Source organism: Anarrhichthys ocellatus, unplaced genomic scaffold (assembly GCF_004355925.1).
Source record: "Anarrhichthys ocellatus isolate YVR2014 unplaced genomic scaffold, GSC_Weel_1.0 scaffold17, whole genome shotgun sequence".
Classification (NCBI taxonomy): Eukaryota; Metazoa; Chordata; class Actinopteri; order Perciformes; family Anarhichadidae; genus Anarrhichthys; species Anarrhichthys ocellatus.
The window spans coordinates 6,954,867-6,981,691 of record NW_022280047.1 but is presented as its reverse complement, the minus strand read 5'-3'; the positions used below and the strand labels follow the sequence as shown (position 1 = coordinate 6,981,691).

Here is a 26,825-nt window from a genome sequence, read left to right as displayed (position 1 = left end):
CAACCTTGGGCTGGGACACACACCTGTCCAGCAGGGACAGACACTTAGTCACATATACACATGCCATAAACACACTCGCTCACTCTCCGTCTCATACCATCACACGTAAACACTCACACTCAGATATGCATGCATTCAAACCCACTCAAAAAACAGGCAGGTTAATATCGTTGTCAGGCTGGATAGCATGCACGCAGGCAATCTCATTCTCTCCTCACACACAAGTGCATACACACACAAACACACATAAACCAGCTCAGTGCACACAGCTGCTTGCTCTCTCATTGACATTATTATAATGCAGTCAATATAAGACAGCTATATAAACAGCTATATAAACATATAGTACTGCTGATATTTATGCAAACACATATACAGGAGACTTGGTTTTTCCATCTCTTGTGAAATTCACATGGTCTCAAACATAGATTTGAATGAGTATTTTAAGTCCAATTACATAAATTAGTAAAAACTGCACATTGTTAATGTGCGGTGGACTCAGGTCACTCCTTCAACTGTCTTGAAAACCCTCTGTAACGATCAATTTTTTGTAAAGGCAGACCTGGCATGATAGAGCACAATGTCATGGCAGCAGGAATGTTTTTTCAATTGAAATAACTACTTTGTATTGCACAAAAAGGAAGAAAACTACGTTGCAAAGAATGCACTTTTACTATACATAGAATGTGCCTTGTATCCATCTTGATCATACGGAATGAATTACTCTATAAATGAAAAACTATCATGGAAATTAGGTGAATAGTTTATGTAAAACCTTCAATGAATGGCAATGTAGGTAAAACAAAGTGTGAGTGACACCATGGCTGTCACTCTACAGGGTGAGTTATCAGGACGTACATTCCCCAGAGGATGAAATAGGAGATGTAATGCAGAGCATACAATATGTAGATAAGAGCAAGACGAGGAGGCGGTTCACCTTCTGCATGAGAGAGAGAGAGAGAGAGACTGTGTGTTTATACTGTTTAGTGATGAGGAAGATGTGCAGAGCTGCAGGATGTAACTTGATTCATGGTTGGCAGTGCTGCTGTCGAGTACTGCTGAGAGTGCAGGATATATTTGTGACACCAAGCGGCCAGAAGGACCTCATCCTACTTTCTGCTGTTTCTCTCAGCTGCTCTCAGTTGTCTATAGAAAATAGCAATCATATATATATATATATATATATATATATATATATATATATATATATATTTTTGTAACGTGCTCTGTCTTATGAAGTTAAAAGAGTCTAAAAAAGTATTTTGACATCCATTGTTGATGAAATATCTTATTGTCCTACCGTAACAATGAAGATGATGAGTTAAGAATTGAATATAAGTTTCAAATCCTCACTCCTTGTTTATTTGAGCTACAACAGAACATATTGGGTAAGGTTCCTTTAGAGATTAGGGGCCCCATTAACAAATGCTTGATTGTCCTTTGGCTTCACTTTAAATGCTGCATTAAATCAGAGTACTATAATAACAAGCCTATTCTTTATATAATGAAGACGACAAAGTCTGTTTTCAAGTAAGTACCTACAAAAAGGTATCTTGCAAGTAAATGAGGTGCAGGATCAGGTGTGTATTGGAAATATGGTGGAAGTCTGTGTGTTTATGAAATGTATCCAGACCTGAAGTCACGCTTATTGTTTTATGAGTCAGTTTTCTGTGACACCACACAAACTACAACTAGTTTTTTGTTTGCCATGAATTAGAGAGTGAAATTGTTTGTCAGCCCTCTCTCTTCATGCTGGAAGATAATGAAATGATGGTGAAAGAAAGAGAAAAAAATAAATAGAAGGAATGTGGAAGTGTGAAATATGAAAAATGATTGCCTGACCCCGCTGATTGGAAAAGACACAAATACAGAAAAACAAAGCAGCAAAGCTCACATAAAATACATGTAAAGGAAATATACTAATTTTGTCCATACTCCTAAACACTAATAGACTGGTCAAATGTATATGGAGGACACAAAACACTTACAATATACAACTTAAAACCCACATAAAGACACTCACACTGATACACTCATACAGACATTAAACAATAAGTAGAATTACATATAGGGAAGGACCAATATCAAATTGAGCCTCGTAGAACACTCACAAAGACATTAAAAACATATATTTACATTAAATAAGCCATCAGATGGACACAGTCTACATAGAATCAGTGACATACAAAACAACCACAACATTCATACATGAACAGAACAGACGCAAGTCACAGTTCACAAAAAAAGGTTTGTGGCCTTTTTTACACCCCTTGGGACGGATCACCGAGGAGGAAGAGACAGATTGTAGGTCCATTCTCAGTATGCATGCCATGCACGAACACGTCTGTTGGTCAAGCAGCATTAAGGGCCAATGCAGCGTTTGAGTCGTCATCTCCAACTAGCCAGTGCTACTCCTGCCCCTCATCCCAGTGTCTCCATGCAAACACAGGGGGAGATGAGCGATGATAGTCAGCCTCATGCACATGCAGACAGGCAGGAGGGCAGGGGAAGAAGAGATAGGAAAAAGAGAAAAGAAGAGCAGCAAGAGAGGAAGAGGAATATAAAATAGGGTGATGGTCACAGACAGAAACCGCGAGAGAGAGCGAGGGTCACCTCCCCCCTCCCAGTGGGTGCTGAGTACACAGTCTGTGTGAGGGGTATCGGTCACAGAGCGGACACTTAAAAAGGTGGGGTTTTCAAGAGCACAAAAAAAAAAGAAAATGCACGACTAGTCGCAAAAAAAAAAAGATAAAAGATAAAGATGTGGGTCAGAGGTCAACATGAAGTTGGCATGAGGTCAGAGTTCGGAGAGGAGTGAGAAGGAGGAAGAGTAGGACGGCTAGGCTGCAGATGACATGTCCAGAGAAACACAGAGAGAGGGACAGATTCACAGGGAATGAAAACAGGGCTCCCAAAAGGACATTCAACATTAGCCCTAAAGAGACTCAAAGTACTCCCCATGCAGCCACAGGCAGAGAGAATTTAAATTTCCTCTTAAAAATGTGTAAAACAAGAGGTTCTATCTATAATGATCTAATGTATATATTATCTTTCCTAACCTGGAATTATCTTGAGCAAACTTTCGAAATGTGCTTACCTACAATAGAGGTGCACTACAACTACGAAGGAACACGCATAAGTAAAATCCTACAGTGTTCTGACAAAAAGAGGGGAAGACAGGTCAGGCCAGAGAGAGAGAGAATGAAGACTGCAGTATAACTGATTCCTCTACTCTCTAGCGAATATTCTGCCAGCTTCTTCTATTAAAGACTATTTCAATAATAATGATAATTAGTTTATGGAGGACTGAACCTGAATTAAAGGAGCAGTTCTACATTTGGGGATATACACTAATTTGCTTTTGTTGCAGAGGGTTAGATGAGAAGCAGCTCTCATATTCGTACGGTAAATATGAAGCTACCGCTAGCAGCCATTTAGCTTAGCTTAGCATCAAGACTGAAAACAGCTAGCCTGGCTCCATCCAAAGTTAAAACATTCACATACCAGCACCTCTTAAGTACACAAATTAACACAGTGACTATTTCCATCTCCACTATAGGATTAAAACAGCTAGCCTGGACAGATACAGGCAAGCTGTTTCTGCCTGTTTCCAGTCTTAATGCTAAGCTACGCTAAACAGCTGCTTGCGGTGGCAGTAGCTTCATATTTACCGTACAGACATGACAGTGGTTTTGAATGTCTTCAGCAAGACAGGACATTTGCATATTTCCCAAAATGTCAAACTATTGGTATAATATTGAATGAATAAACTAATCTGTGAAAAAGATTAACTAAGTGAAAAACAAATTTAGTCCTTCGCTGTCTACCACACTATGTATTGATGAAGCCTGATTTTTCGATTCAACTGACCATTTGGTTCATTTACTCGTATTTACTGCCTAAAAAGTCAGTTCTGTTCCACCACTTGGTCACTGTGCCGTTAGGACGTACTTAATCTGGATAGTAAATCATAATCCTTTGGAGACCCGTCGCTGTGATCATTGCGAGATTACCAGAAGACACAATATTCAGGTATTCAAAGTGCCGCCACGTTTTTATGCAGAACGTCAAAGCAGGAACGGCCTTTGGGAGGCAGGTAGCCAGACAGATAGACAGACATGACAGATATATGGTTATCAGATTCACTGCAGCTGTGATCTGAACATCTCCCTTTTCACCCTTTGAGCCTCATGGTCGTATCTCTATGCATTGTTACATCTCTGAGTATTGCTCCAGTTTTCACAGAATAGGACCTGTCACCTGTCAGACTGACTCATCGTCTGCACTGGATACAGAGAGAAGAAGCCAGTCCAGTGAGATGGGGAGCTCACCAGTCCAGAGGTGAAAATGGAGTCAATAAGATGTACGGTATGCATGTGTGAAGGAAACCATGAGGGAAAGGAGTAAAAGACTGAGGACTGACAATTAGTAAGGAAGTCAGTTAAGCTAGGTTATACTTATAGTATGATCTACGTGGACTGATCATGTATGACGATATGTTGTTTTATAGACAAAATATCACTCTAGAATGTAGCCCCTCTAACTTTTTAATGGGCGGAAAACTCTTGATATAGTCAAATACTGACTAATGTAATTATTTGACAAGAGAACACAAAATAACAACAATGACAGCAATAATAACTAATAAAACTATTAATGATAGGATACTTTACTCTATGTGGAGTGTTTTGCTGAAAGGCTTTTCAGTAATGGGATATAAACTATAATTCATCATTCAAATCATACTTTTTTGTATACTTCACTTTACTTCCCACCACATTGAATGAATACATGGAGAAATGTACATATAACCAAAAGCACTACACAGGTTGTAGCACAGTAGGAGTGTCCTGAGTCCCTCTGCATGTTGCCTGGGCAAAGTCCTGCAAAAGTTTGACGTTTGTGGCAGCTTTCATACACAACAGCATCCCGGCGGAATAAACAATAAAGATATGGGAACAACAGAGAGAATTCAGAGGGAAACACTTTGCCTTCAGCAGATTTTAGGGAGTGAGTAGGAATGTTTATTGGAAAGATGGCTCAGGGTCAAGGAAAGAGGGACATGGGGAAGGGGCTGCATTGTGGGATTTGGGGAGGGAACTTACCATTGGTCATACCAGGGGAGGCGTTGTCTCTCTCGTGTCGACGTCTGCTGAAATCGCGGGAGCCTTTTCTGGCAGGCTGAGGCGGCTGGCCCTCCAACATGTTGACTATGTCCATACGGTCAATACTTTTCAGAGCTGCGTACAAGCTCTCCACTGCAGGGAAGACGGGTGAAGGAGAGACACAAGCAGACAAGGAAAAAGAGAAGGAGGGGAAGGGGGTTCCCAGGACAGACAGCAAAACCATTACAACAAAAATCTGACTTTAACTGGGTTAAAGAGACGTAAATAAAGACATGAGGGGATGAGAGAAATTCACAGCAATCTCAGATCTCATATACTCACTCTTGGCCCTCTTGCCCTCGCGGGTGGCCCACAGGTTGAGCAGCGCAGAGCTCTGCTCCAGCAGCGAGTTGGGATTCTCCACACGGATCTTATTGATGTCATCCACGCTGAGCTGAAGCTCGCGCGCCAACTCTGTGTAGAAAAGGAGAAGACGAAGATCACGGAAGTGAAGCAAATATTCACATAATTTCACCTGTTTCATGCTATTATAGTGTGTGCAGTCATGAAATGGCACTCTGCTTCACAGTTGCTCTGTCCAGAAGAGGCAGAACAAACAGCTATGGCTCTTGGCAGGAACACAGGAAATAATTAGTTTCATTGGCTGGTCGCCATGTTAGACCTTAATCAGCAGAGAGCTAGGCAAGCTTGTCAGACATAAGGTAAACATGGATGGTTTACAACAAATAAAAGCAGATTCGGTATATTCTTGTTCACTCACCAGCCCAGCTCAGTCCCAACTGTTCTGCAATCACAGCCATCTTTAGCTCCGTCCTCTCCATAGCATTCATAGATGCTGCACAAACCAGACCAAAACTGATAATTAACATCTGACCCTGTTAAATTGAATGATTATCCCTGCATTGCAACGCTTATTGATTCTGTATATGGAACACAACTGTAGATGAAGTAAAATGATGAAAAAAACTGAATTGCCGTCACACTGTGCCTTATAGTAGTAAATCATCACAAGAAAATAAGCAGGTACAATGATTTACAAGTGGGAGAGGGAGAACCTCATACCCATAGCAGGTTCATTTAGGGCGCTGTATCTTTCTCTTAAAGCCAGCGGGGTCAGAGTTCGCCTCCGGTCTTCACTCCCAATAATCTGCCAGTCACAAGCAAACAACACTTAAGTCTGCCATATCAGGGAAAATGACTATAATTAAATACACTGTATTGTCTTGTAGCTTCGAGAGCTTTACCTTGATACATGGAGGCATGGTGATGTTGAGGTTGCAGAGCACATGTTGGCTGTCCTCATATTTAGTGGACTTGCGCAGGAAAGACAGAAATCCAGTGTGCTCTTTACTGCTGTCTCTCACCTGAGACACACAGACACAAGGAGAGCAATGAAGACACATACATACATATGTAGCGTGGAGACAAAGAACATAAAACTGAAGAAACATCTGTGAGAGAAAGACAAATGGTAATACCTTAACAGAGACAGGAAGTCGGTTATCTCTGAAGGCCTGGAAGCTGAAGCAGCGAGGCTGCTGGGTGGCCTTCCTCACGGGTATCAGATTCCCTGAACACTCCAGGTGAAGTGGCATTCCCTCCATCACCTGCAAGACAAGACACAGGCATTAGCCTGCACTACAGTAGAATTTTACTACATTAGTATGTTGCACTGCCCTCGTCTTTAAACTGACCTCTATGTCTCTGCTGCGAGCCACCTCTGTGAAGTTCTCATGCTGTTCCAGGGTTTTATCCATCTTATCGTCAGTCATGCAGTAGCAGCGCAGGCGGCCCTCACGCTGCTCATTCATCTTTGCAAACACCACAAACTTGGCCATGTAGGGTACAGCTGACAGCTCTCTGTAGAGCAGGTTGGCAAAGGAGACGGCCTCAGCTGTACGTGGACAGTCTGCGAGCCAGAATCTGAGCGGAAACAATGACATGTAATCACAGTATTGAACATAAGTCAAGTCTAGTTGCTTGATAAAATGATGTTAGATGGTAAAGGCTTACATTAAATGTTATGGTACGATGGCGGATATGTACGTGTTGCCAACTGAGCTTACCGTGCTGAAACATTGGTTGTGAAACTGGCAGAGTCTTTAGCATACATAAGCTTGGTGGTGCCAGTAATGTCTTCCCATTGGGCTGGGGCTGTGCCGCCTGGAAATAATACAGAATGAGAAAGGGCAAACTGGTTAATCTGGCTTTAGCAAAGGTCACAAAGAAGAAGTCTCACGGTGACAGTGTTTGTACAATATAAGAACAAATACTTTTTACATCCAACTAAGGCACCGACATCTTTCTTCCTCGCCATGGAAGATACTGCTCCACACACACACACACACACACACTTACTCACCACCCACACAACTCCCAGTCGCGGCATGCAGTACCTATGACAGAGCAAAGCAGACGCAGACTGGTAGTGTCGCCCTCCCCAGAGTCTCTGGGGCTGTCTCTCCAGGACGGGGGCAGGGGCATACACAGGCCAATGGGCCGGTGGAACTTGCGCCGCCGAGGCTCCACAGTGACCACGGGGCTAAAATTTGCCTGGTTACCGAGCAGCTTTGCAACCAGCTCATCTGGAACTGGCTGAGCCTGAGGTTGAAAGTAAATGATGGAGAGAGAGGGTATACATAACACGGACACGGGTGTGATGATGTGGTGGAAAAAAAAGGATAATTAGACAAAAGAAACATATGAACAGGCAATGAAGATACAAAAAAGATTACAGGATAGCAGGTAGAATGAGACAACAGGAGATGGATGATGGGGCATTGGATGAGGAAGAAAGGACAACCGAATAGGGAAAAATTAAAAGTGAAGAGAAAGGGAGAGAGAAGTCCACAGTGAATAAAATAGCTAATGATTTAAATAACACATTTGGAAAGACAATTGCAGCACAAATCGGTAGGACTTAATAACTTTTTTATTGTAAAATGTAACAATGTGTGTTAACATGAAGCTTTTACAATCATCATTACAAAATTGATATCAAAGAAAAAGGCACTGTGGTTTTTCACAAGGCCATTCATGACATTATTACTACAGCAACATTTGAGTTAAATAGATATGTTCCTAAAAATATGTTAATAAAAAATGATATCCTATTTTACTTACATTCAGTTACATTCACTATTTTCATTTTGGAGGTTACGGCATGTGTGGTTAGTTTCCAAGACATATTTAGCTCATCATAAATTCATTCATGCGTCTGAAGGACAGCTGTTGAACCAAAACACGCAGCATAAGGTCCATTCATACTGTATCTACCTTATATTTTGGTTTACTGAAACATATTCTGACATTGGAATTACACTTTTCCATCTGATAATCAAAACTCATAAATTGCTGACCTACATATTCATAAAAGATTTAGAATTAGAATTTCAATTTTGTTAAATATAGAGATTAATGCAATCGCATTCTTGAACTACAATACAATATACAGTATATATTGCAAAACAGATTGTATACAATGAGTATATTTAACCTGTCAAAATAAAATCACATGCAAATGGTGCCTTGAAATCCCAAATCAGCAAATCTGAGAAAATGGTGCATACTTATATAACAAACATTTCCACTGCAAGTAACTATGAAGGAAGAAAGAAAAGTAGCACTGTGGCCAAAATAAATTGTTATCTTTGTATTGTAATCTGCAATTTAACCATCTCAAAAAATCCCACTCTCAAATGATCTGATTTTTATCTTCAGTCCAATGAGACGGTGTCATTAATTCCCTGAATTGATGTTTCATTTCAAAACAGGATGTTGGGGCAGGACATTACACAGTGAGGGCTAAATCATAAGTGGATGCTATAATTGAGCCTGGTGAAGTAAGTTTAAAAAGTTTCTCTTGTCTTTGGTGTGAATGTTTGACAAAACATCAAGACCTGAAAAGTGGAGCTATAAACACACAAAAGGGGGTTAAAAGCTTGAACAAACTTAAGTCGATTAAGTTTAAAAGGTTTAGATGAACACTCCAGTTCATCTAAAAAGAAGATTAGCATATTTCCAGACGTCCATGACACCAAAACCACTGACAGTCTTTCCTGGCTATTCTGCAAGAACAATTCCCATCAAGTAATGTTTGACTTACTGTACTTAAAAACTGTATCTCAAATGAATTCGTAAATATAGTAAATACAGGGCTTTGATATATGCGTGATATAAATACATTAGTGAGAAAGACATCAAGATAAAACAAACAATGACATATTAGCACTAAATGAGCAGTCCACAGTTATATAAAGGCGTCAAGTGCATGCACTAAGTGAAATAAAAAGGTCCTCTAACAATTTGAAAAAGCTAAGTAAACAAACAAAAGACAAATAAATCAGGAAAACTTGACAGTAGTGCTGATATGATCTGGTCATTCCAAGATCAATCAAAGTACATTGAACATGCATTTTTTTCAGGCAACACAGGCATTAACGATTCTGTCTTTCTTCTCCTTCCATCTCCTCATCGTCCCATCTCACCTGCAGCCCCAGGCGGACTCGTTTGGTGACTGCCGTCTCAGGAAACGTGGCCTGGACCAACGGCACCAGTTTACTTGTCAGCGAACCTCCTTCTGGTCCAATCAGGTCGCTCTCTTGCTGGACTCGCGATACAACAGCAAAGTAAAGAGGGAAGTCGGTGGAGATGATGCGACGGATTCGCTTCTTCCCGAGCTCCTCTTGACTTTCCAATTCTGAGGAGATAAGAGGGAGTTAAATTCTCAGGAAGTGATGCCACCCAGTGACGCATTACTATGAATCCCTCCGCTTTTCCTTTTACTGCCCTGTGTAGCATTCAAGCGCTAGGATTGGCCAGGAGTCCATGCTAATTGAGGTACTGGTAACCTGATTTGTTTAGGTCCTGACCAATGGGCTATGCTGACACTAACAACTCAAGGTTAGTGCCTAACCGTAACCAATTATCTCTGCCTCAACCAGCTACACAGGGTGGGTCTTGCCAAGAAAAGCAGTTGGATTCATAATTACGCCCCAAAGAAATGTACGAGTGTCAGCCAGAGATCGAGCATTTAAACTCTTACCCTCATCCATCCCGTTGAGGATTGTTTCTAGCACCTCATCTCCGTAGCGATTGCGATGCTCTTTCCAGACATTGCCATTCTCACTCCTCAGCACCACGAGCTCCCGGTCACCACGACCCAGAGCAGCAAAGTGGGGGATCTCCACTATCACCGGTCTGTCACACAATCACACAAAGAATTATACAAGAACAAATGACAATTACGTACTAAAAATCTTGACTATTTCCAGTTTCAGTTGCTTCCTCACCCCAGGAACTGCATCCCGGCTGGCCCCAGGGAGATGATCCTGCTGGCCAGCCCCTCTCCCTCCACCAGCGGAGGGGGGCTGGTCAGCTTCTGCGGCTTCACCAGGCGGCAGGTGATGCGGGTGGGAGCCGCACAGGTCCGCGGAGGTATGATAACACGCAGACCGTTATGCCTGCTGCCTCGCATTGAGCCGCCTCGAGCATCTACCATGAAACTGACCAGGAACCTGTTAATGGACAAATGTGGTCTTTAGTTGTCAGATCAGATATTAAATCGAGATCCAGTGAAATGAAATGTTTTGCTGACCCTGTGTGTATGGGACTGGCGACTGGGCTGACATTGTCTGACGTCTCAGTCGCTGGGCTGCTGGGGATCAATGAGTCCTCATCATATTCTTTGGGCAGTGGAAGTGGAGTGTGCTGCTACGACAGACAAAAGACAAACTGTTCATGACATTCTCAAAAGAACTCTGTTTAGCATAATGTTTATATATTACTGTCACCATCAACTGTTAAATGGAGATGATATTGAGAGGGCTATGATGACAGCTTATGCTCATGTGCTCATTTTTAAAGTGCTATTTTTATGGTGGATATGTAGAGGGTACATCATTAACCTTCAAAAGGCCTTTGAGGAAGGATTTTCATGTAACAGAAATGGTGGAACTACAATAATTGCAACATTTTAAAGTTTTAATCAAAACCGTGTGTTAAGTCCATGTCCATGATACACAACCCTTCATAGTGATGACTTTGGAAATAGCACTTTGACTTAAAAACTCAACCCTTAACTCAAGGTTCACTTTCTATATTTTTTTCTGAGCTGTCATCTGCATCTCAGACTTCCTCAGCAGATGGAGGCTGCTCAGATGTCTTGGAGATCGTAGAAAACTTGGCAAACTATATTGTGCTGAGGAAGAGTTTGAGGTGTCGTAAACTGTAAAAAAGGTGACTTTGATAAACGTTAGTAAGTGGACCTTGAGCAAAAGGGGCACTCCACCAATTTTTGAGCCCTTGAGTCACTTCAGCTTTGGCTTTGAGAATACAAATTCATAACAGAAACCATGCATCACAAACTGGTCAAGTTCAAAAGATGTAATTATTCCCGTTAAGGAACGTCTAATGAGAGACACTATAAAGTTGCATTGTAGGAAATTAAGGATCCTGTGTTTTTGCAGTTTGGCCTATGCTCGGGACTAACAGTCTTTTCTTTAATATCAGTTTAAGTGCACGCTATTAGAATATGTTTTGACGTAGAACTGAACGTGTAACTTATCTACACTATTGTTACAAAGTGAGTATGAAGAGGGCTGTCTGACAGCAAGATGAAGCTGTGAAAATATTTCAAATATAGCATATACATAAACTGATATTGATTATTTTAGGTGAGCATTTCTTCTAGGTGTCTATAATACGTTCTGATGCTGCAAGTGTCCACAACAGTACATCACGTTGCTCTTATGTCGGTACTCTTGTCAGTTTCTCCAAACTGGGGGAATGCCAACCGCTGTCCAATGTATGTAATACACTGACTACGGATAACCTCTTACAACCTAACTTCAAAACACCCAAACTATCCCTTCAGTATCTTACTCATGCTGCTGTGTAAAGTGACAGTACCTGATCCATCTCGTGTTCTTTCAGGATAACTGTCTCCGGAGAGACTCTGGGGATCCTGGGAATGGCTGGCGAGTAATTCCTGTTGTATGAAAAGAGAAAAACACAAGTTAGATGAAGACATTTCTTTACATCTCCTCCCAAGTTCTCATCCCTGGTGTTTAGTGGGTGTCTATGGTGCATCCCCCTTTATCCATCCACCTATTAGCTTGTGACTACCAGCTTGGCTCTCTGCTATTTCCCTGCCCAGCACCCCTTACGCTGTGCCCAGCCCTCTCTCGTACTCCAGTGATTTCTTGGGGGAGAGGAAATCGTCATCATGGTCTTTCATGTCATCCATCTTCATGTACCTGGCCCCTTCTGTCCCCAGGAGCTCCTCTCCTTCAGAGAACAACATGGCAAAGAGAGCGAACAGACCGTGGTCAGGTTGGTGAAACAGCACAAGAGAAAGAGAGAAAGAAGAGAACAAGATTGTTAACCAGCAGTTAGAAGGGTTAGACGTTAGGAGACGGCTCTGTGATTCAGGCGGTAGACTGGTGAGATGAGGCGATTGTGACGATGATCTGTACATTTATCTTCATCACGCTAATCACTGGCAAAAAATGAAATGCAGCCCCTTGACCAAACACCAGTAACACTTAAAAACCAGGTACGAAGACAGGATCAATACAGCAGGTCACTGTAATCAGCTGAAGTCACAGGCTGCTGAGTCCAACACTTTTCATTAAGAACCACTAAAGCATTACGACATTGAAATAAGAGAGGACACCTTACAGATGTATTAAAAACCCATAAACTCTCAGTTGGATAGCATTATATATGTGCACAGTGCACTTTCTCTGGGGAGAGCATACATCAGCATAATCTCATTCCAAAAATGTCAAGTGAATAAACAGCTTTCAAACTGGAAGATTTAGACATTAACTGTCTCAGAGAGCAATGCACGAGGAGATTTGCTCTAGAATGCAAACGCAGAGACAATCAGAACAGCATCAGCCCACTGCAACACACACGATGATCAAAGTACACGCTGTTCTGCTTTAAAACTACAGTATATCTTCACGTGAGCAGAGGTGGGTTACTTACCCCCCAAAACACGCGGTCATTTTCGAGAATTCACCAGAACAGAGTCTCCCGTGTGTATGAATTTGTGACCACAGCTTGTGTGAGTGGGCGGTCTGTCAGCGGTCCAGAGCCAAAGTGATGTGGTAGCCATTACGCTATGTTTGACTCTGCGAGTGCATTTCTCACAGGTTAATATGAGTCAGCTCGTGTCCTGGATACTTTCTGTCTTGTGTGCCTACATGTGTGCCACGTCATGTAGGCGGAGTGTTACGGGCGAGTGCATCGGATAACCTGCCAAAATCATTTCACCATTTCTAAAATGAGATGTGTCTTTAAGACGGCGTCTCGGCTGCTTTCTATTTTTAGAGCAAAGGTGACAAACTGTCTGTTGAATTATCAGGGGACTAAAAATAACAAGACATAATGTTGGTTGTTAACGTCAGGCATTAAGAGTTAAACCTGCGATACCTGTTTTTTTTTTTAGCAGAAACAAGCTGTGAGCTAAAATATCACTCAAGGAGGATATGTTGAACTTGTTGACTAACAGTGACACAACCACAAGACAGTTATCATTGTCATGTCTCTGTCCTGATGAATGAGCCCTATATTCACTCTGCTTTCAGCTCTTTATTTGGACTTTATCTGAAACAGCTGCCTGTTGCTGCTGAAATGTTATGAGAGCGGTGAGACTGAACCAATAAAAGTAAAGTTGCGGGCTGCAAAACCAAAACAATTAGGTAGAAGCCTCTATGAGCCCCCGTAGAGCTGAAGGCAACTGTGGAGTCAGGTGATAATTCTCTGTGGGTTTATCACTACAAGCGACTCCTTCAGATAGAAATAGTCACACGATCAAACATGTTGAGTATAAACACTCGCAACATATTTCAAACCTCCCGGCTAACAAATACGGGTGACATGGCAGGAAAACAAAAATGATGCGGTACACCGCAATGAAGACAGATTTAAATGCAGACAGAACTGAGGACACACACATTTCAAAGCGATGACAGCGCTACTCAATTATTAACTGCTAACGTTCACAGAAAAGATTTAAAATATTATATTGAAGATGTATTATCCTTGTTTTGATAGAAGGAATAATGGATCCGATACCCATGGGGGTGATATATGTGTAGGCTACGACTGTAACTGCCAACATAACATGGAGGGGAAAAAAAACCTGGGGAGTTAGAGGATGAGAATGTTATTGAAGGGACTCATACAGGTTACGGACATGGGTGCTATGAGTGCATGCCGATGAGAAACCAGAGCCACCATCACAGTGAGCGCCACTACAGAGGGAACGAGAGAGAGCGAGAGAGAGAGAGGCAGAGAGGTAAAGATTGAGAGAGTGAGCTTGAAATGGAGCCACACACTTCAATACAATGAACCTATGAATGCCGCACGAAGAAAGAAAGAGACATTCATACCTAATGTTAGCTGTGCAATTCCTAAAAAAGGGCAAAAGGAATTGGAAAATTTATGTAACGAGTTAAAACATCATAAAATCAGCCTCATAGACAGGAAGTAATGTTTAGATAACATCAGTGTAGTCGATTAAACATCGTTTCCGACTGTTTTATGTGATTAATAACAATTCCATTCTCTACCTTCATCCTCAGACACGTCCAGTATTTCATCCACTGTTTCTGGGAAACTCATGCGATGTTTCTCAGTGGTCGTCTGCACAGAAGGAAGAGGAAAAATCAATTACAGACACAACAGTCCGTTTAAACTTCTTATTTCCTATTACTGCCAAAGTTCGTATCCAGAGGGCAGAGTAGCGTTTCTAAACTTCTCACCATGGACGCCGTCTCCTCAGTGACGAGCTTTAGGACGTCGCTCACAGAGATGTAGCCCAACCTCTTAGCAATGGCCAGAGCTGAAGTACCGTTCTACCAGACAGAGAGGAGCAGTTTGATCAGATCTCCAAACAAAACTTTATCAGTCATTTTGAAGAAGACAAGGCGAGTTCATGCTCACTGTTGTAGTCTCGTTGGGCTGAGCTCCGTGCTTCAGCAACAGTGTCACGATGTCCGTGTGTCCCTGCTGGGCCGCCTGGTGCAGAGGAGTGTAACTAAGCTGGAAGAGGTATTAAATGTATTCTTTCTCATGAAAGTACAAATTACATCTAAGATGCATATAAAAAAAACACATTTTACCAGAATCATTCCTGAACTAGTAAAGCTGGTAGGGCAAGCATCACAACAAGTCAGTACAATGGACAATTGTCATCTGAAACAATTACAATTATTATTTTATCAATTTATACAATAGGTTAATAATTTCAGTCAACAAAAGCAAAAATCCACTGGTTCCAGCTTCTCAAATGCTTCAAGGATAATAAACTTAATATATTCAGACAAAACAAGCAATTTGAACATGTCAGCTCTGGGATCTTGTTATGGAAATGTTTGACTTATTTTTACAGACTTCAATCTAAATCAAGACAACAATCTGCTGATTACTCGGTAATGAAGATAATTCTGAATTGCTGCCCTACATCTAACCATACTCAGTCAAATTTAAACACATTTGTGCATCCATCCATCCATCCATTTTCCTCCGCTTATTCGGGGTCGGGTCGCGGTGGCAGCAGGCCAAGCAGGCTGACCCAGACCTCCCTCTCACCGCAACATGTTCCAGCTCATTCTGGGGGATCCCGAGGTGTTCCCAGGCCAGCTGGGAGATGTAATCCCTCCAGCGTGTTCTGGGTCTTCCCGGGGTCTCTTCCCAGTTGGACGTGCCTGGAAAACCTCCAGTGGGAGGCGTCCAGGAGGCATCCTAATTAGATGCCCAAACCACCTCAGCTGACTCCTTTCGACGCGAAGGAGTAGCGGCTCTACTCCAAGCTCCCTCCTGATGACCGAGCTCCTTACCCTATCTCTAAGGCTGAGCCCGGCCACCCTACGGAGGAAGCTCATTTCGGCCGCTTGTAGCTGCGACCTTGTCCTTTCGGTCACGACCCAGAGTTCGTGACCATAGGTGAGGGTAGGAACGTAGACCGAGTGGTAAATTGAGAGCTTTGCCTTCCGGCTCAGCTCCCTCTTCACCAAGACGGTCCGGTGCAGCGCCTGCTTTACTGCTGCAGCCGCACCGATCCGTCTGTCGATCTCCCGCTCCATCTTACCCTCACTCGTGAACAAGACCCCGAGATACTTGAACTCATTCGCTTAAGGTAGGCACTCCGTCCCCACCTGGAGGGAGCAATCCACCGGTTTCTGGCAGAGCACCATGGCCTCAGATTTGATATATACATTTGTGCATATATCATAATATAAATATAAATACTGCATCTCACTTTAGTCAGCTTAAATGCCCCGACTCCAATAAACCATTGCTAACAGCTTTCACCTCGGAGATCCCTGCAACAATGTGCGTTGAACCGTGTAATGCGCTGCATATTTGTATTTCCCGATGAATGGATCAGAGACAGCAGACACACTGTAACCGTGTGACTCATGCACAGACTAACTGTAGTTTTATCTCAAACCAGAGGGAGGCACTCACCCTTGTTTTGCTGTTGACATCGGCCTGTTGCTGCACAAGGAACTTCACCATCTTGATGTTGCCATAGTGACACGCTACATGGAGAGGCGTGTAACCCATCTGACAGAGAGAGAGGAAAAGTGAAACGTCTTCAGCACAAATCCAGACGCATAACTCTAGTGTCTTAATGACCTTTTAATATAAATACGTTATGTAGATTTTATCCTATTAAGGGTTGAATGGTTCATGAATATTACATTATAAGTAATGAATCAAATCGACGCAGTCGAATCATTCCTTATTTTTATCATCGCATTCAGTCTGCAATTTAGGAATTAACGAGAGAGGATGCAGTTATGTCTTGTGCACGGGATGGGAACAATAACAATAATTTCAATAATAACACCTTGATATGATGATAAATTCCAGTAGAAGAGCCCCACAACCAGTGGTGGAAAATAACTAAGTGCATTTACTCAAGTACTGTACTTAAGTAAGATTTTAAGGTACTTGAACTTTACTTGAGTGGTTCCATTTTTTGCTACTCCAATACAAATACATTATAACATATTATTATGGATAAAGATAAGACTTTATTGAAATGTTTTTATTTTTTTTAAATGAAATTCACAAGCTACTCAGCAGTATATATCAGAGTACTTCTTCTACCACCGGCCACAACAAATGCTGCCACCCATGTAAAGCCTAAACTGCTGTATTGTCAAGATTGTGTCAAAGAGGTGTCAAGCTTTGGTTTGTGGTGCTGTTGTACCGGCCACATTATTTATTCTACACATAAATGAAACCTTACAAACAATTTTCTGCACATACAACTCCATGTCAAAATACTGTTGTAGAGCTTTAAGCCGTTGAGGTCTAAGTGGTCTGAACCCCTCAAAGGTCGAACATGTTTTGATGGTAACGTAACCCTCTGCTGTGATAACATCCGACTATTTATGCTACAGCACTACAACACTATCTGCCATGGCTCAAAGTAGCTGGCATAAGCAGCTTCTACATGGATAAGGCTTTGATAACCACACAACGGTTTGCCATGAGGCTGAAAGGGTCTTACCCGTGTGGCAGCGTATACTGAAGCCCCTTGCTTCACCAAGATATCTGCGATGCCAACATGTCCTTCCTGTCCGACCAGATGGAGTGGGGTTAATCCACTCTGGGGGCAACCAGATTCAGAAGAAAACAGTCAAACACAGAACAAATCAAGCCCAGGTTACATATTATTTTACGATTAAATGGACCAAATAAGCATCCTGCCCCATGTCAGTCATCCTTTAATCATCTATGTGTTTCTTGCCTTGTTTCCAAGGTTGACGTTGGCCTGTTTGGAGATGAGCAGGGAGACCATGTCGGGCCTTCCTTCTTGCGAGGCCAGGTGGAGAGGTGTGACTCCCTGCAGTGACTCAGCATTGGCTGAAGCTCCGTACTGCAGCAGGCTGTTAGCCACCTCCACCTGGTTCTGCTTGGATGCTATGTGGAGGGCGGTGTAGCCATTCTGGAGCACAGACATGAGTTGTGGTTAGACAAATATGTGTATATGCCTGATACTGGGCCATTGAGCATGAATTATGTGTGGACTTGTATGCATCTCTTTTTTTTTTTTTTATTACCCTGGCTGCACTATGCGGAGACCCGCCCTTGCTGACAAGCAAGTTGACAACATCCAGGTTGTTGTGATGTACAGCAACGTGCAGTGGAGTCAGACCATTCTGCAAAAACAGAATCAAAAGTTCCTCAGACTTTGGAAGATCAAACAATTCTTTATCCATCTTTTGAATCCTTCTCCCATACAGCCAAGCCCTTTAAGTTGCTCTTACCTTCCCAGCAGCATTAGGATTGGCTCCTCTCTCCAACAAAAGCTCTGCTACATCCACCTTGCCGTACTTGGAGGCTACATGGAGCGGAGTGAAGCCTTTCTACAGAGGCACCAACGAAGAAGTGGACACAATATTAGGTTGGGTAACATAGTTATTAGTGCTGACAGTTTTAAGGCAGCCAAATGCTTTCAAGGAAGGGTAAGCAGGCGGATTTTACCTTCGTCATCTTGGTCTGCTGAGCCTCCATGTCCAGTAGGATGCGTACGGTTTGTGCGTGACCTTCCCGAGCAGAGATGTGTAGGGGTGTGTGGCCTGCCGTGGTGGTGGAGTTGGGGTTGGCTTTGTGCTCCAGCAGCAGCTTCACTAGCTCCTTGTGGCCCATCCGAGCGGCACAATGCAGAGGTGTTTGGTCATCCTGGCCAATGTGGAGCAAGGAATTATAAAATATAAGGTACTGCATGAAACCTCAGCAGTAGAATGCCTTCTCTAGTCTCTTAATCATCCTGTTTTCGTTTCTCAGCGTCTCCACTTTGATCTCAACTTGTTACATTAACTGTAAAAGGAGGCTGTGGTGCGTAGGAGGGAAATTAGCATGTGAATGCTCTGCCAGGAATTAGTTGCTGAACCAACTTTCTAAATGAATGCTTATTATGTACCAATTTAAGATAATTTAATCATATGAGGAATCTTAATGCATGAGTACACAATATGTGGATTGTGCTGTAGTATGTGAAATCTCTACCTTAGCCTTCGCGTCCACAGGTGCTGCGTTCTTCAGTAAAAACTCTGCCACCTCATAGTGTCCTGCCCGAGACGCCATATGAAGAGGAGTCTCCACTTTCTACTCATGCAGAGAAGGACAAACCGCCCACTCAGATTCATCAGTATTACAACAACAACAACATCATCAATGCAGAGGTGAGTTGGTTATCTGCACTGCTCATCAGATTCCAGAAGGGAACTCACCACATTGGAGGCGCTGGGGGAAGCTCCTTTCTGCAGCAGGATCTTCACAATGTTGAGACGACCCATAAACGATGCCACATGCAAAGGTGTCAGGCCAGACTGTTCAGAAGAGGAGAAGAATATTACAAATGTTCTTGTATTCGATTAATGACTTTTACGCTGCCATCTTGACTAGGACTTGCCCCGTAAAAGAGATTCAAACTCTCAATGGGATTATCCTGTATAAATAAAAGTATATATATATACATCCCATATAACGAGCTGTGAGCTGTTATTGTCAACCCCTCGTTTTAATGCCCTCACCTCAGTCACAGCCTCTATTGATGCAGAGTGTTTAAGCAGGAGATCCATCACACGCATGTGGTTCTTTTTACAAGCAATATGCAAAGGAGTAAAGCCATTCTGTAAAAAAAAAAAAAAAAAAAAAAAAAAAAAAAAAAAGGAATGATTATCATGACTACAAAGATTAAAAGTAACTTTTCCTTGTCTGAATTTATACATTGACTGTGTGCTTGTCACTGACCAATGCCCGAGAGTTGGGTTTGGCCCCTTTGTCCAGCAGTACTTTGGCCATGCGTTGGTGGCCACAGTGTGCTGCCACATGAAGAGGGGTAAGGTGGTCCATTGTGATATCATCTATCTCTGCATTGTACTGCAGCAGTTGCTTGACACAGTCCATGTGGTCCCCCTGTGCTGACATGTGGATTGGAGACAGGCCATTCTGCAAAAAAAGAAACCCAAAAAAACATGTTGACTCTCTCATCCCTTGTAAAACAGGAAGCAACTTGTCTTGTAGTGAAAACAAACAATCGAAGCAAGAGGCAGCAGCAAGAGGGATCTATGGCTGTGTTTGGCCGATAGATCACACACTTTTACTTTTATTTACATGTTTGATTTTAGAGTACAAAACAAATATTAAAAAACAACTCAGTGATTTGAATTCATTACCAAACCAGATGGCGTTCAGTTCATTTCTAAGGAGTGAAGAATTTATTTCTATCCATGTGGATTACCTTGGTCTTTGCCTGGATGGGGGCTCCGTGGTCCAGCAGGATCTCTATAATCCTGACATGACCATTTCTGGCTGCACAGTGCAGAGGAGTCAGCTCATCCTGGAGAGAGGGGAAGGTTAAAGATTTAGTTAATGATGCATCAAATCAGAATCAGGAAAGGAATCAAAGATTCTATGAACCCGCAGGATGGATGTCTACTGCACCTTGGTCTTGGCATCAATCTGAGCCCCTCTGTCCAGCAGGAGTCGGACCATGATCACATTCCCCCGTCTGGCTGCAATGTGCAGTGGAGTGATGCCGTTCTGCAGAGACAAACAGCTGCACTTAGATGGGCACACACAAGGACAACAGAAAGCAAGAACAGAGATTAACCTTCCAACATCAATTATTCCCTACCTTTGGGGTGAAGTTGACATTGGCTCCTCTATTGAGCAGCAGTTGAGCCACATTCAAGTTTTCATAGTGTGCAGCAATGTGGAGGGGTGTGAATCCAGTCTGCAGGGACACGTCAGCGTAAGTACATGTCACTCTCATTACCTTTGCATTTTAGAAACACTAATACTGACACCAAACACAGATGTCCATACCACTTGTGCATGTACTGCATATGTGTGTAATCATATCTGCAGCCATGCAGACACAAACACAAATACAGACACACATATACCTTGCTGAGTACATCAGCGTTGGGGTCATTCTGCAGAAGCACTGCGGCTGTGCGTGTATCGTCGTTGCGTGCTGCAATGTGCAGAGCAGGGAGGCGGACCTTTCCCTTGGTGCCATAGTTGATGAGCAGGGCTACGACATTCTCATGTCCCTGTTGAAGAGCCACGGCGAGAGGAGTGAATCCATCCTGTAGCACACAGAAGACAGTTAGGAGACTGGTTGACTCATGGAGAAAAAATGAGAGAGGTTAAAGAGAGAGGCTTATGAGAACAAAACAGAATGGAAACACGGCGCTGTCTGGATCAGCAAGGATGGGACTGAGTCATTTGGGAGATTACTCTTTGAGAATGACTCTCAGTTCCTGAGTCTTTAGTACCTCAGTTGGAGTGCTCTGATTGGCTCCGTTCTCCAGAAGAAACTTCACAACCTCTAGATGGTTTTCTTGTGCGGCCATGTAGAGTGGAGTGAAACCCTTCTGTCTCAGAAAGACGCACAATAGACACGCGCACACACACACGCGCGTACACACACACAAACACACAGCAGCAGCACAGGAGACACAAGCACAGCAAAAGAAAGACAGGAAGACGGTAACAGTCAGATGCATGGGCATGCATGTACAGAGAGAGGAAACACCAAAATACAGATATATAGGGACAAAGACACTTGTTAACAGATGGAATTGCAATAGTTACTAGAATGGTTTCACAGTAAAGTAAATAAGTACTGCGGTGTAGTCTCAATGCAGTGAGAGCAGCACTGAGTCTCACCTGGGACTGAGCGTTGACATCGGCCCCGTAGTTAACCAGCTCTGTGACCACCTGCTCCTGCCCTGCCAGCGCTGCAATGTGCAGGGCCGTGTTCCCTTTCTGTTTAAACACAGATACATGAGAACAGCACACAGTCATAACGAGCACCAACAAAGATTAGAGGTGAAATGTGCAGATGTTAGGTTTCATATGCAGACAGATGTTTCATGTTGGATTCTGGCGATCTAGATGAAGTGTGCCTTATTTACATGTGTTTAACCCGTCAACTAATAGTATAATTCCACATGTAAAAAAAAATAGAAAGAGACAAGGCAGACAGTTAACTTAGTTTAGCATAAAGACTGGAAAGAGGAGGAAAACAGCTAGCCTTGCTAAATCCAAAGGCATTAAAATCCACCTACAGAAAGCAACACATTATGGTTTAACTGGGCTCACATGCAGGACTATTTCTGAACATGTGCGTGTGAAAACCCTACAAGTGAATTCAAAGGCCAGGGGACTTTTTACACAAGTGATTTCTGAGCATATAAGAAGATGGGACATTTTCACAGTGGGTTTTTACCTTTGTGGTGGTCTCCAGTACGATGCCATTGTGGAGTAGCTCCAGCACCATTTTAACGTGGCCTTCTTTCGAGGCCAGATGCAGCCCGTTGAGTCCATTCTGAGTGAGAAAGCAGAGTAAACCTCATACTGAAGGGTCCTAAACTAACTATAAACATAAATATTTCCTAATCTAAAAGAAATAACCACACATGTAAAACACAAACACATGTAGGCCATGCCAACTGAAACAACTATTGTTGTTTGTTTATCACAGTGACTGACGCATTCACAAACTAAAGCGAGCAAATACTTACACTGGACACCACGCATGCAGTACTCTCAGAATCAAAGTAGTCATTAGCGAAAACAATGTCTACAGGGATGAAAATCAGGATGTGAACATTTTCATTTGATTAATGATGGTGAGAGGAGGAGGAGGAGGTAGAGGAGGAGGACGGGAGGGGGATGGCAGGCCGCTGGTCTCATGGCTGGGAAGAATACGAGCCGTGTGGGATAGGTCTGACCTCACACAGCCTTCCTTCAGCCGCACAGGACATGTGAGGTTGGACCTTTCACACACCACTGATATTATTCCTCTGAGTGGGGAGACCACAGCACACCATCACTCTACTGCAGACAGAGGAGAGAGGGTGGGGAGGGAGGAAGGCAAAAAGCGAGAAAAAAAAGGGAGGAGAGTTAGAAAACAGTGTACAAAACGGAGAAGGAGAGAGGATAGAGGAGAGGTCGTTAGGTTGAGAGGGATAGAAGAGGAGGGAAAACACAAGACGGGGAGAGCAGGAGTGAGGCAGTGTGGTGGTGCGAGGTATCCACTCAGACAAGGAAACACAGCTTCCACAGTCAAGCCTCCACCTGGCCAGACTCCATCAGACTGTACATACAGCATCAGGACCAACAGTCACACAGCCACAACAACGGTGCTCTCACCACCCACCGTGGTTGAAGTGAAAATCTACAACTCTGTATCATTGTATGAACTTTGAAGGTAAATACAGTGACCATCTTTTGCAAAACAGTAGATTTACCTGAGGCCTGTGTAAATAATAAATGGAATACTGTCAGTAAATATAAAAGGCTGTAGCCTTCCGTAGGTGTCTTGATTATTACTACATTGAGCCCGGGCCAACATTAAAGCCACTATGTGTCAAATTTGCAGCCATCCGATGGTAGCTTAAAAGATACCAATTTTCACAAGAAATATTACATTTTTGTACAAACAAAAAAACACTAGACTAATTATAAACATGCTGTAATTACATACAAATGCCACATATAGGGGCTTTAAGTGCAACACTTTAGAGCAATGTATATGCAAAGGTGTCTCCTAATTAAAGTGAAGCAAGAATGTTGTAGATTATCACTTTAACTCAAACACAGTTGACAGTTAACAGTGAAAAATAAAATCACAATTTCATATGACGAATATCACAAAAAATGAAATTGTGTAATCCAGGAGAATTAATCTGGTAGGTCAAAAACATTCTGGTAACAGACTGTAAATCTGCATGCAATTACATTTTTATTCCCTTGGGTTCTCACTTCAACATAGTGAAGGAGTTTGCCAGTAAAAGCCGGTGTACAGTGTCACTTCACATACAATAAATCTGTTGTTATGTGGAGTTTGTTAGGGGCCCTAAAAATAGGCCTCATAGAAATCCTGACAGGAGCATTACCAGCAGTAATTACAAAATGTTCAGGACAGCATAAGTGAATGGAGGGGAAACCATGACTGTGTTAGATTAATGAGCCAGAGACATCTTTCTCACTTAAACACACTATTTTGGCCAAGTTACAGTAGCCTGAGGGCAGCAGTCCTAGAACCGATAACGCTGCCTCTTCCTGGACACTCTGGTAACAACTGTCAGAATAAAGGAGGCAGGATGGAAGAGACAAGGTGAAGGAGAAGCCCCTGCCCTATTTACCACCTTCCCTGGAGACCCTGTAAACTCCACCTGCCACCTTCAGCCCCTGATGAACAGTCTACATGAGCATGCACATACAGTAGTGCACAGGCACATAACAGTGATCAAGTCAGACACATCATGCACACCGGACACATGTATAAAGAAATAATAATACAAGGTATAGTGGTATACATGGACAATATTTGAGAAGAAAATAATACAAACTTTTTATGAATTAAATCCCAAATGAGACTATACATCCGTCATATAACTTGTACTTTCGTGTAAACTGAAGGATAAATCTATAAATACTGCAGGACACAAATAACTGATCATATAATTGGGTAAATGTCATTAGCTGAATTGAACTGCCTATTTTCATTCAAAAACACTGTTCTTTTTTTATGAATGAGAGGTGTGCAGTCCACCCGCCTCCTGAATTTTTATTTAATCCGTTAGAAAGCATTTAGGGAAGACTAAATCCTTGCAGGATGCGACTGTCGTCCATCGCTGGCACACAAATACTTTAACCAATTAAATCTGGGGAATGTGCAGCTTTCTCACCTGATTGGCTGTATTTATATCAATGCCATTTTTGATATGGTCCAGGGCCTTGTCCAGGTTGCCAGAACGGGCCGCTCGGAGAAAACTGTTGCCAGCATCTGCCTGCAAGCGTAACGGAGAGAGGAAAAGGGGGAGGGAGGGGGGGGGGGGGGGAGTAGTAGGGGGTAAGGGGTATAAGAGAAAGAGAGAGACACATAAAGTAGAGGAGTAGAAAGGGGAAATGGAGAGGGAGACAGAGTGGTTAATATTTCATTTAGGGGCATTTGAAGGACTGAAACCACTTAGTGGTGATCCTTCAGTTCTTCTCTCATGTCACTCCGCCCTTGAGATTTTGAACAGTGCAGTTTGACGATCTGCATCTGCACCTTGAAATGTGTGTATTGAGGGTGCAGTGGGCACGCAGGTGAAGTAGTGGAGTACACAAACCACCTGTGCTAAACAAAACGTCTAAAACTGTCATCTGTCATCTGAAAATGCTGACAGCTACTGGAGTGTCTGTTGTGCCCAGCAGACTGTTGGCTCTTTGTCTGGAATGTATGTGTGTGTTAATGAGAGAGAGAGAGAAAGAGACACAAGGTGAAAGGAGAGCAGGGGAGAGAAAGAGAGAGAGGGAGTTTGGCGAGAACCGGCTCACGGGCCGGCACATGGCACGTCTAGTGTTTTTGTCTGTGTTTTGTTTGTGTTTGAGGGCTTCGTGCCCCTCCCAGGCAGGCAGGGGTGCTGCTGAAACAGGATCACTCATGCGGCACAGGGGGAGAGCGAGGGAGAGGAGAAGCGGCCAGCGACTGAGGGAGAACCACAGGGAGAAGCTCGACTGCGGCAAACCCTGCACTTTTTTCCACTTCATTTACATAATCTCCTCTCTCCCCTTGCCCATCCCTGTCCTTCATCACCCCCTCTCTCCATCTAACCAGCTATCTCAACATTGCTGGTCAGGAAAACCTTCAGCCGTCAAACAATTCAATGTATGTTTTAACCCAAATGCAGAGAATAAATTCATGTATAGACCTCACTTTCTGATCCAAAAGAAAACCACCAAATGCTGCCATCACACACACACACACACACACACACACACACACACACACACACACACCAAAGAAATACTTTTGACAAAGATGGAGTGAGTATTAGTAAAAATAAAAATGAGAAAGGACCTACATGCCTGAAGTTGAGGCATAGCAACAAATGACACAACACAACCTCAGCATGACACCAGTGGCACAGCGCTGTGCAAAGAGAGAGTTCACTTTAAAGAAGAAAAGGGCGATCAAGGCAGGGAACAACATTTTGAGCTTCCAGCTGATTGAAGAAGCAAAACAATAACTAACAGTAATTCTGGTCACATCTGGTAGAGAGATGAAATGTTTGAAATGGCAAAGTTTCTACTTATCAGATGAACTTCCTACAGAATGCAGCATCCTGTGTGTAAAGTGATAAATCCTGGGCTTCTGCGAGAGTCCACCGACTCATGCGGAGCCACTCGCCTCGGAGTCATTGTCATTCTCTTCAAAAGATGTTTTTGATTTTAGCTTTTGCTCACAGACAATTGAGAGGCATACTACTCTGCAGTACAGAGTCTGTGAGTCACACTCACACATGCTGACCAACAAAACGCTGATTAGACATTCCCACACACACAAAATAAAAAAGACACACTGTAGAGCAAAACTCTAGAATTAGAAAATCTACCATATGATATTTAGATAATTGCTTCAATATGAAGATGCAGTAAACACTCAACATCAAAGGTTTAAAAGTCTCCAGACTACTGTCTCTAGTTTGGTCTGTTCAGCGTCTCAGGTAACAGTTGCATCTACTCACAATTGCCAAGCCAGCTTGGTAGGCCATGCTCTCCCTCTGCTTACTTTCTTACTGCCATTAGACTCTCATTCACTTTCACTTTGAAGAAAACCCACAAACCTCCTCCCTCTAGACTGCTGCAGAGCAACATACTGAC

General features: G+C 42.8%; 1 protein-coding gene across 14 annotated transcripts in view; it reads right to left on the bottom strand.

The window, feature by feature from the left end:
* Positions 1-26,825, bottom strand: part of ank1a (ankyrin 1, erythrocytic a) — a 77,593-nt gene that overhangs the window by 10,051 nt on the left and 40,717 nt on the right. For 5 of the 14 annotated variants that reach the window (XM_031856389.1, XM_031856391.1, XM_031856401.1 and 2 more), the window contains 37 exons: positions 24,866-24,967; positions 22,399-22,497; positions 21,837-21,935; positions 21,443-21,541; positions 21,068-21,253; positions 20,797-20,895; positions 20,604-20,702; positions 20,401-20,499; positions 19,911-20,108; positions 19,691-19,789; positions 19,388-19,486; positions 19,164-19,262; positions 18,639-18,836; positions 18,422-18,520; positions 18,215-18,313; positions 17,902-18,099; positions 17,662-17,760; positions 16,608-16,706; positions 15,081-15,179; positions 14,900-14,992; positions 14,708-14,780; positions 14,528-14,548; positions 12,293-12,413; positions 12,036-12,114; positions 10,723-10,838; positions 10,418-10,642; positions 10,171-10,325; positions 9,614-9,825; positions 7,523-7,727; positions 7,193-7,289; positions 6,821-7,049; positions 6,605-6,733; positions 6,371-6,490; positions 6,189-6,273; positions 5,887-5,961; positions 5,448-5,579; positions 5,106-5,258 (listed from right to left, as the gene is read on the bottom strand). In XM_031856389.1, coding sequence (XP_031712249.1) covers positions 5,106-5,258; positions 5,448-5,579; positions 5,887-5,961; positions 6,189-6,273; positions 6,371-6,490; positions 6,605-6,733; positions 6,821-7,049; positions 7,193-7,289; positions 7,523-7,727; positions 9,614-9,825; positions 10,171-10,325; positions 10,418-10,642; positions 10,723-10,838; positions 12,036-12,114; positions 12,293-12,413; positions 14,528-14,548; positions 14,708-14,780; positions 14,900-14,992; positions 15,081-15,179; positions 16,608-16,706; positions 17,662-17,760; positions 17,902-18,099; positions 18,215-18,313; positions 18,422-18,520; positions 18,639-18,836; positions 19,164-19,262; positions 19,388-19,486; positions 19,691-19,789; positions 19,911-20,108; positions 20,401-20,499; positions 20,604-20,702; positions 20,797-20,895; positions 21,068-21,253; positions 21,443-21,541; positions 21,837-21,935; positions 22,399-22,497; positions 24,866-24,967 — 4,588 coding nt within the window. Of the gene's footprint in view, positions 1-1,201; positions 2,845-5,105; positions 5,259-5,447; positions 5,580-5,886; positions 5,962-6,188; positions 6,274-6,370; positions 6,491-6,604; positions 6,734-6,820; positions 7,050-7,192; positions 7,290-7,522; positions 7,728-9,613; positions 9,826-10,170; positions 10,326-10,417; positions 10,643-10,722; positions 10,839-12,035; positions 12,115-12,292; positions 12,414-14,527; positions 14,549-14,707; positions 14,781-14,899; positions 14,993-15,080; positions 15,180-16,607; positions 16,707-17,661; positions 17,761-17,901; positions 18,100-18,214; positions 18,314-18,421; positions 18,521-18,638; positions 18,837-19,163; positions 19,263-19,387; positions 19,487-19,690; positions 19,790-19,910; positions 20,109-20,400; positions 20,500-20,603; positions 20,703-20,796; positions 20,896-21,067; positions 21,254-21,442; positions 21,542-21,836; positions 21,936-22,398; positions 22,498-24,865; positions 24,968-26,825 lie in introns of those variants that run through there. The other 9 variants (XM_031856403.1, XM_031856395.1, XM_031856393.1 and 6 more) reach the window with 9 other exon arrangements.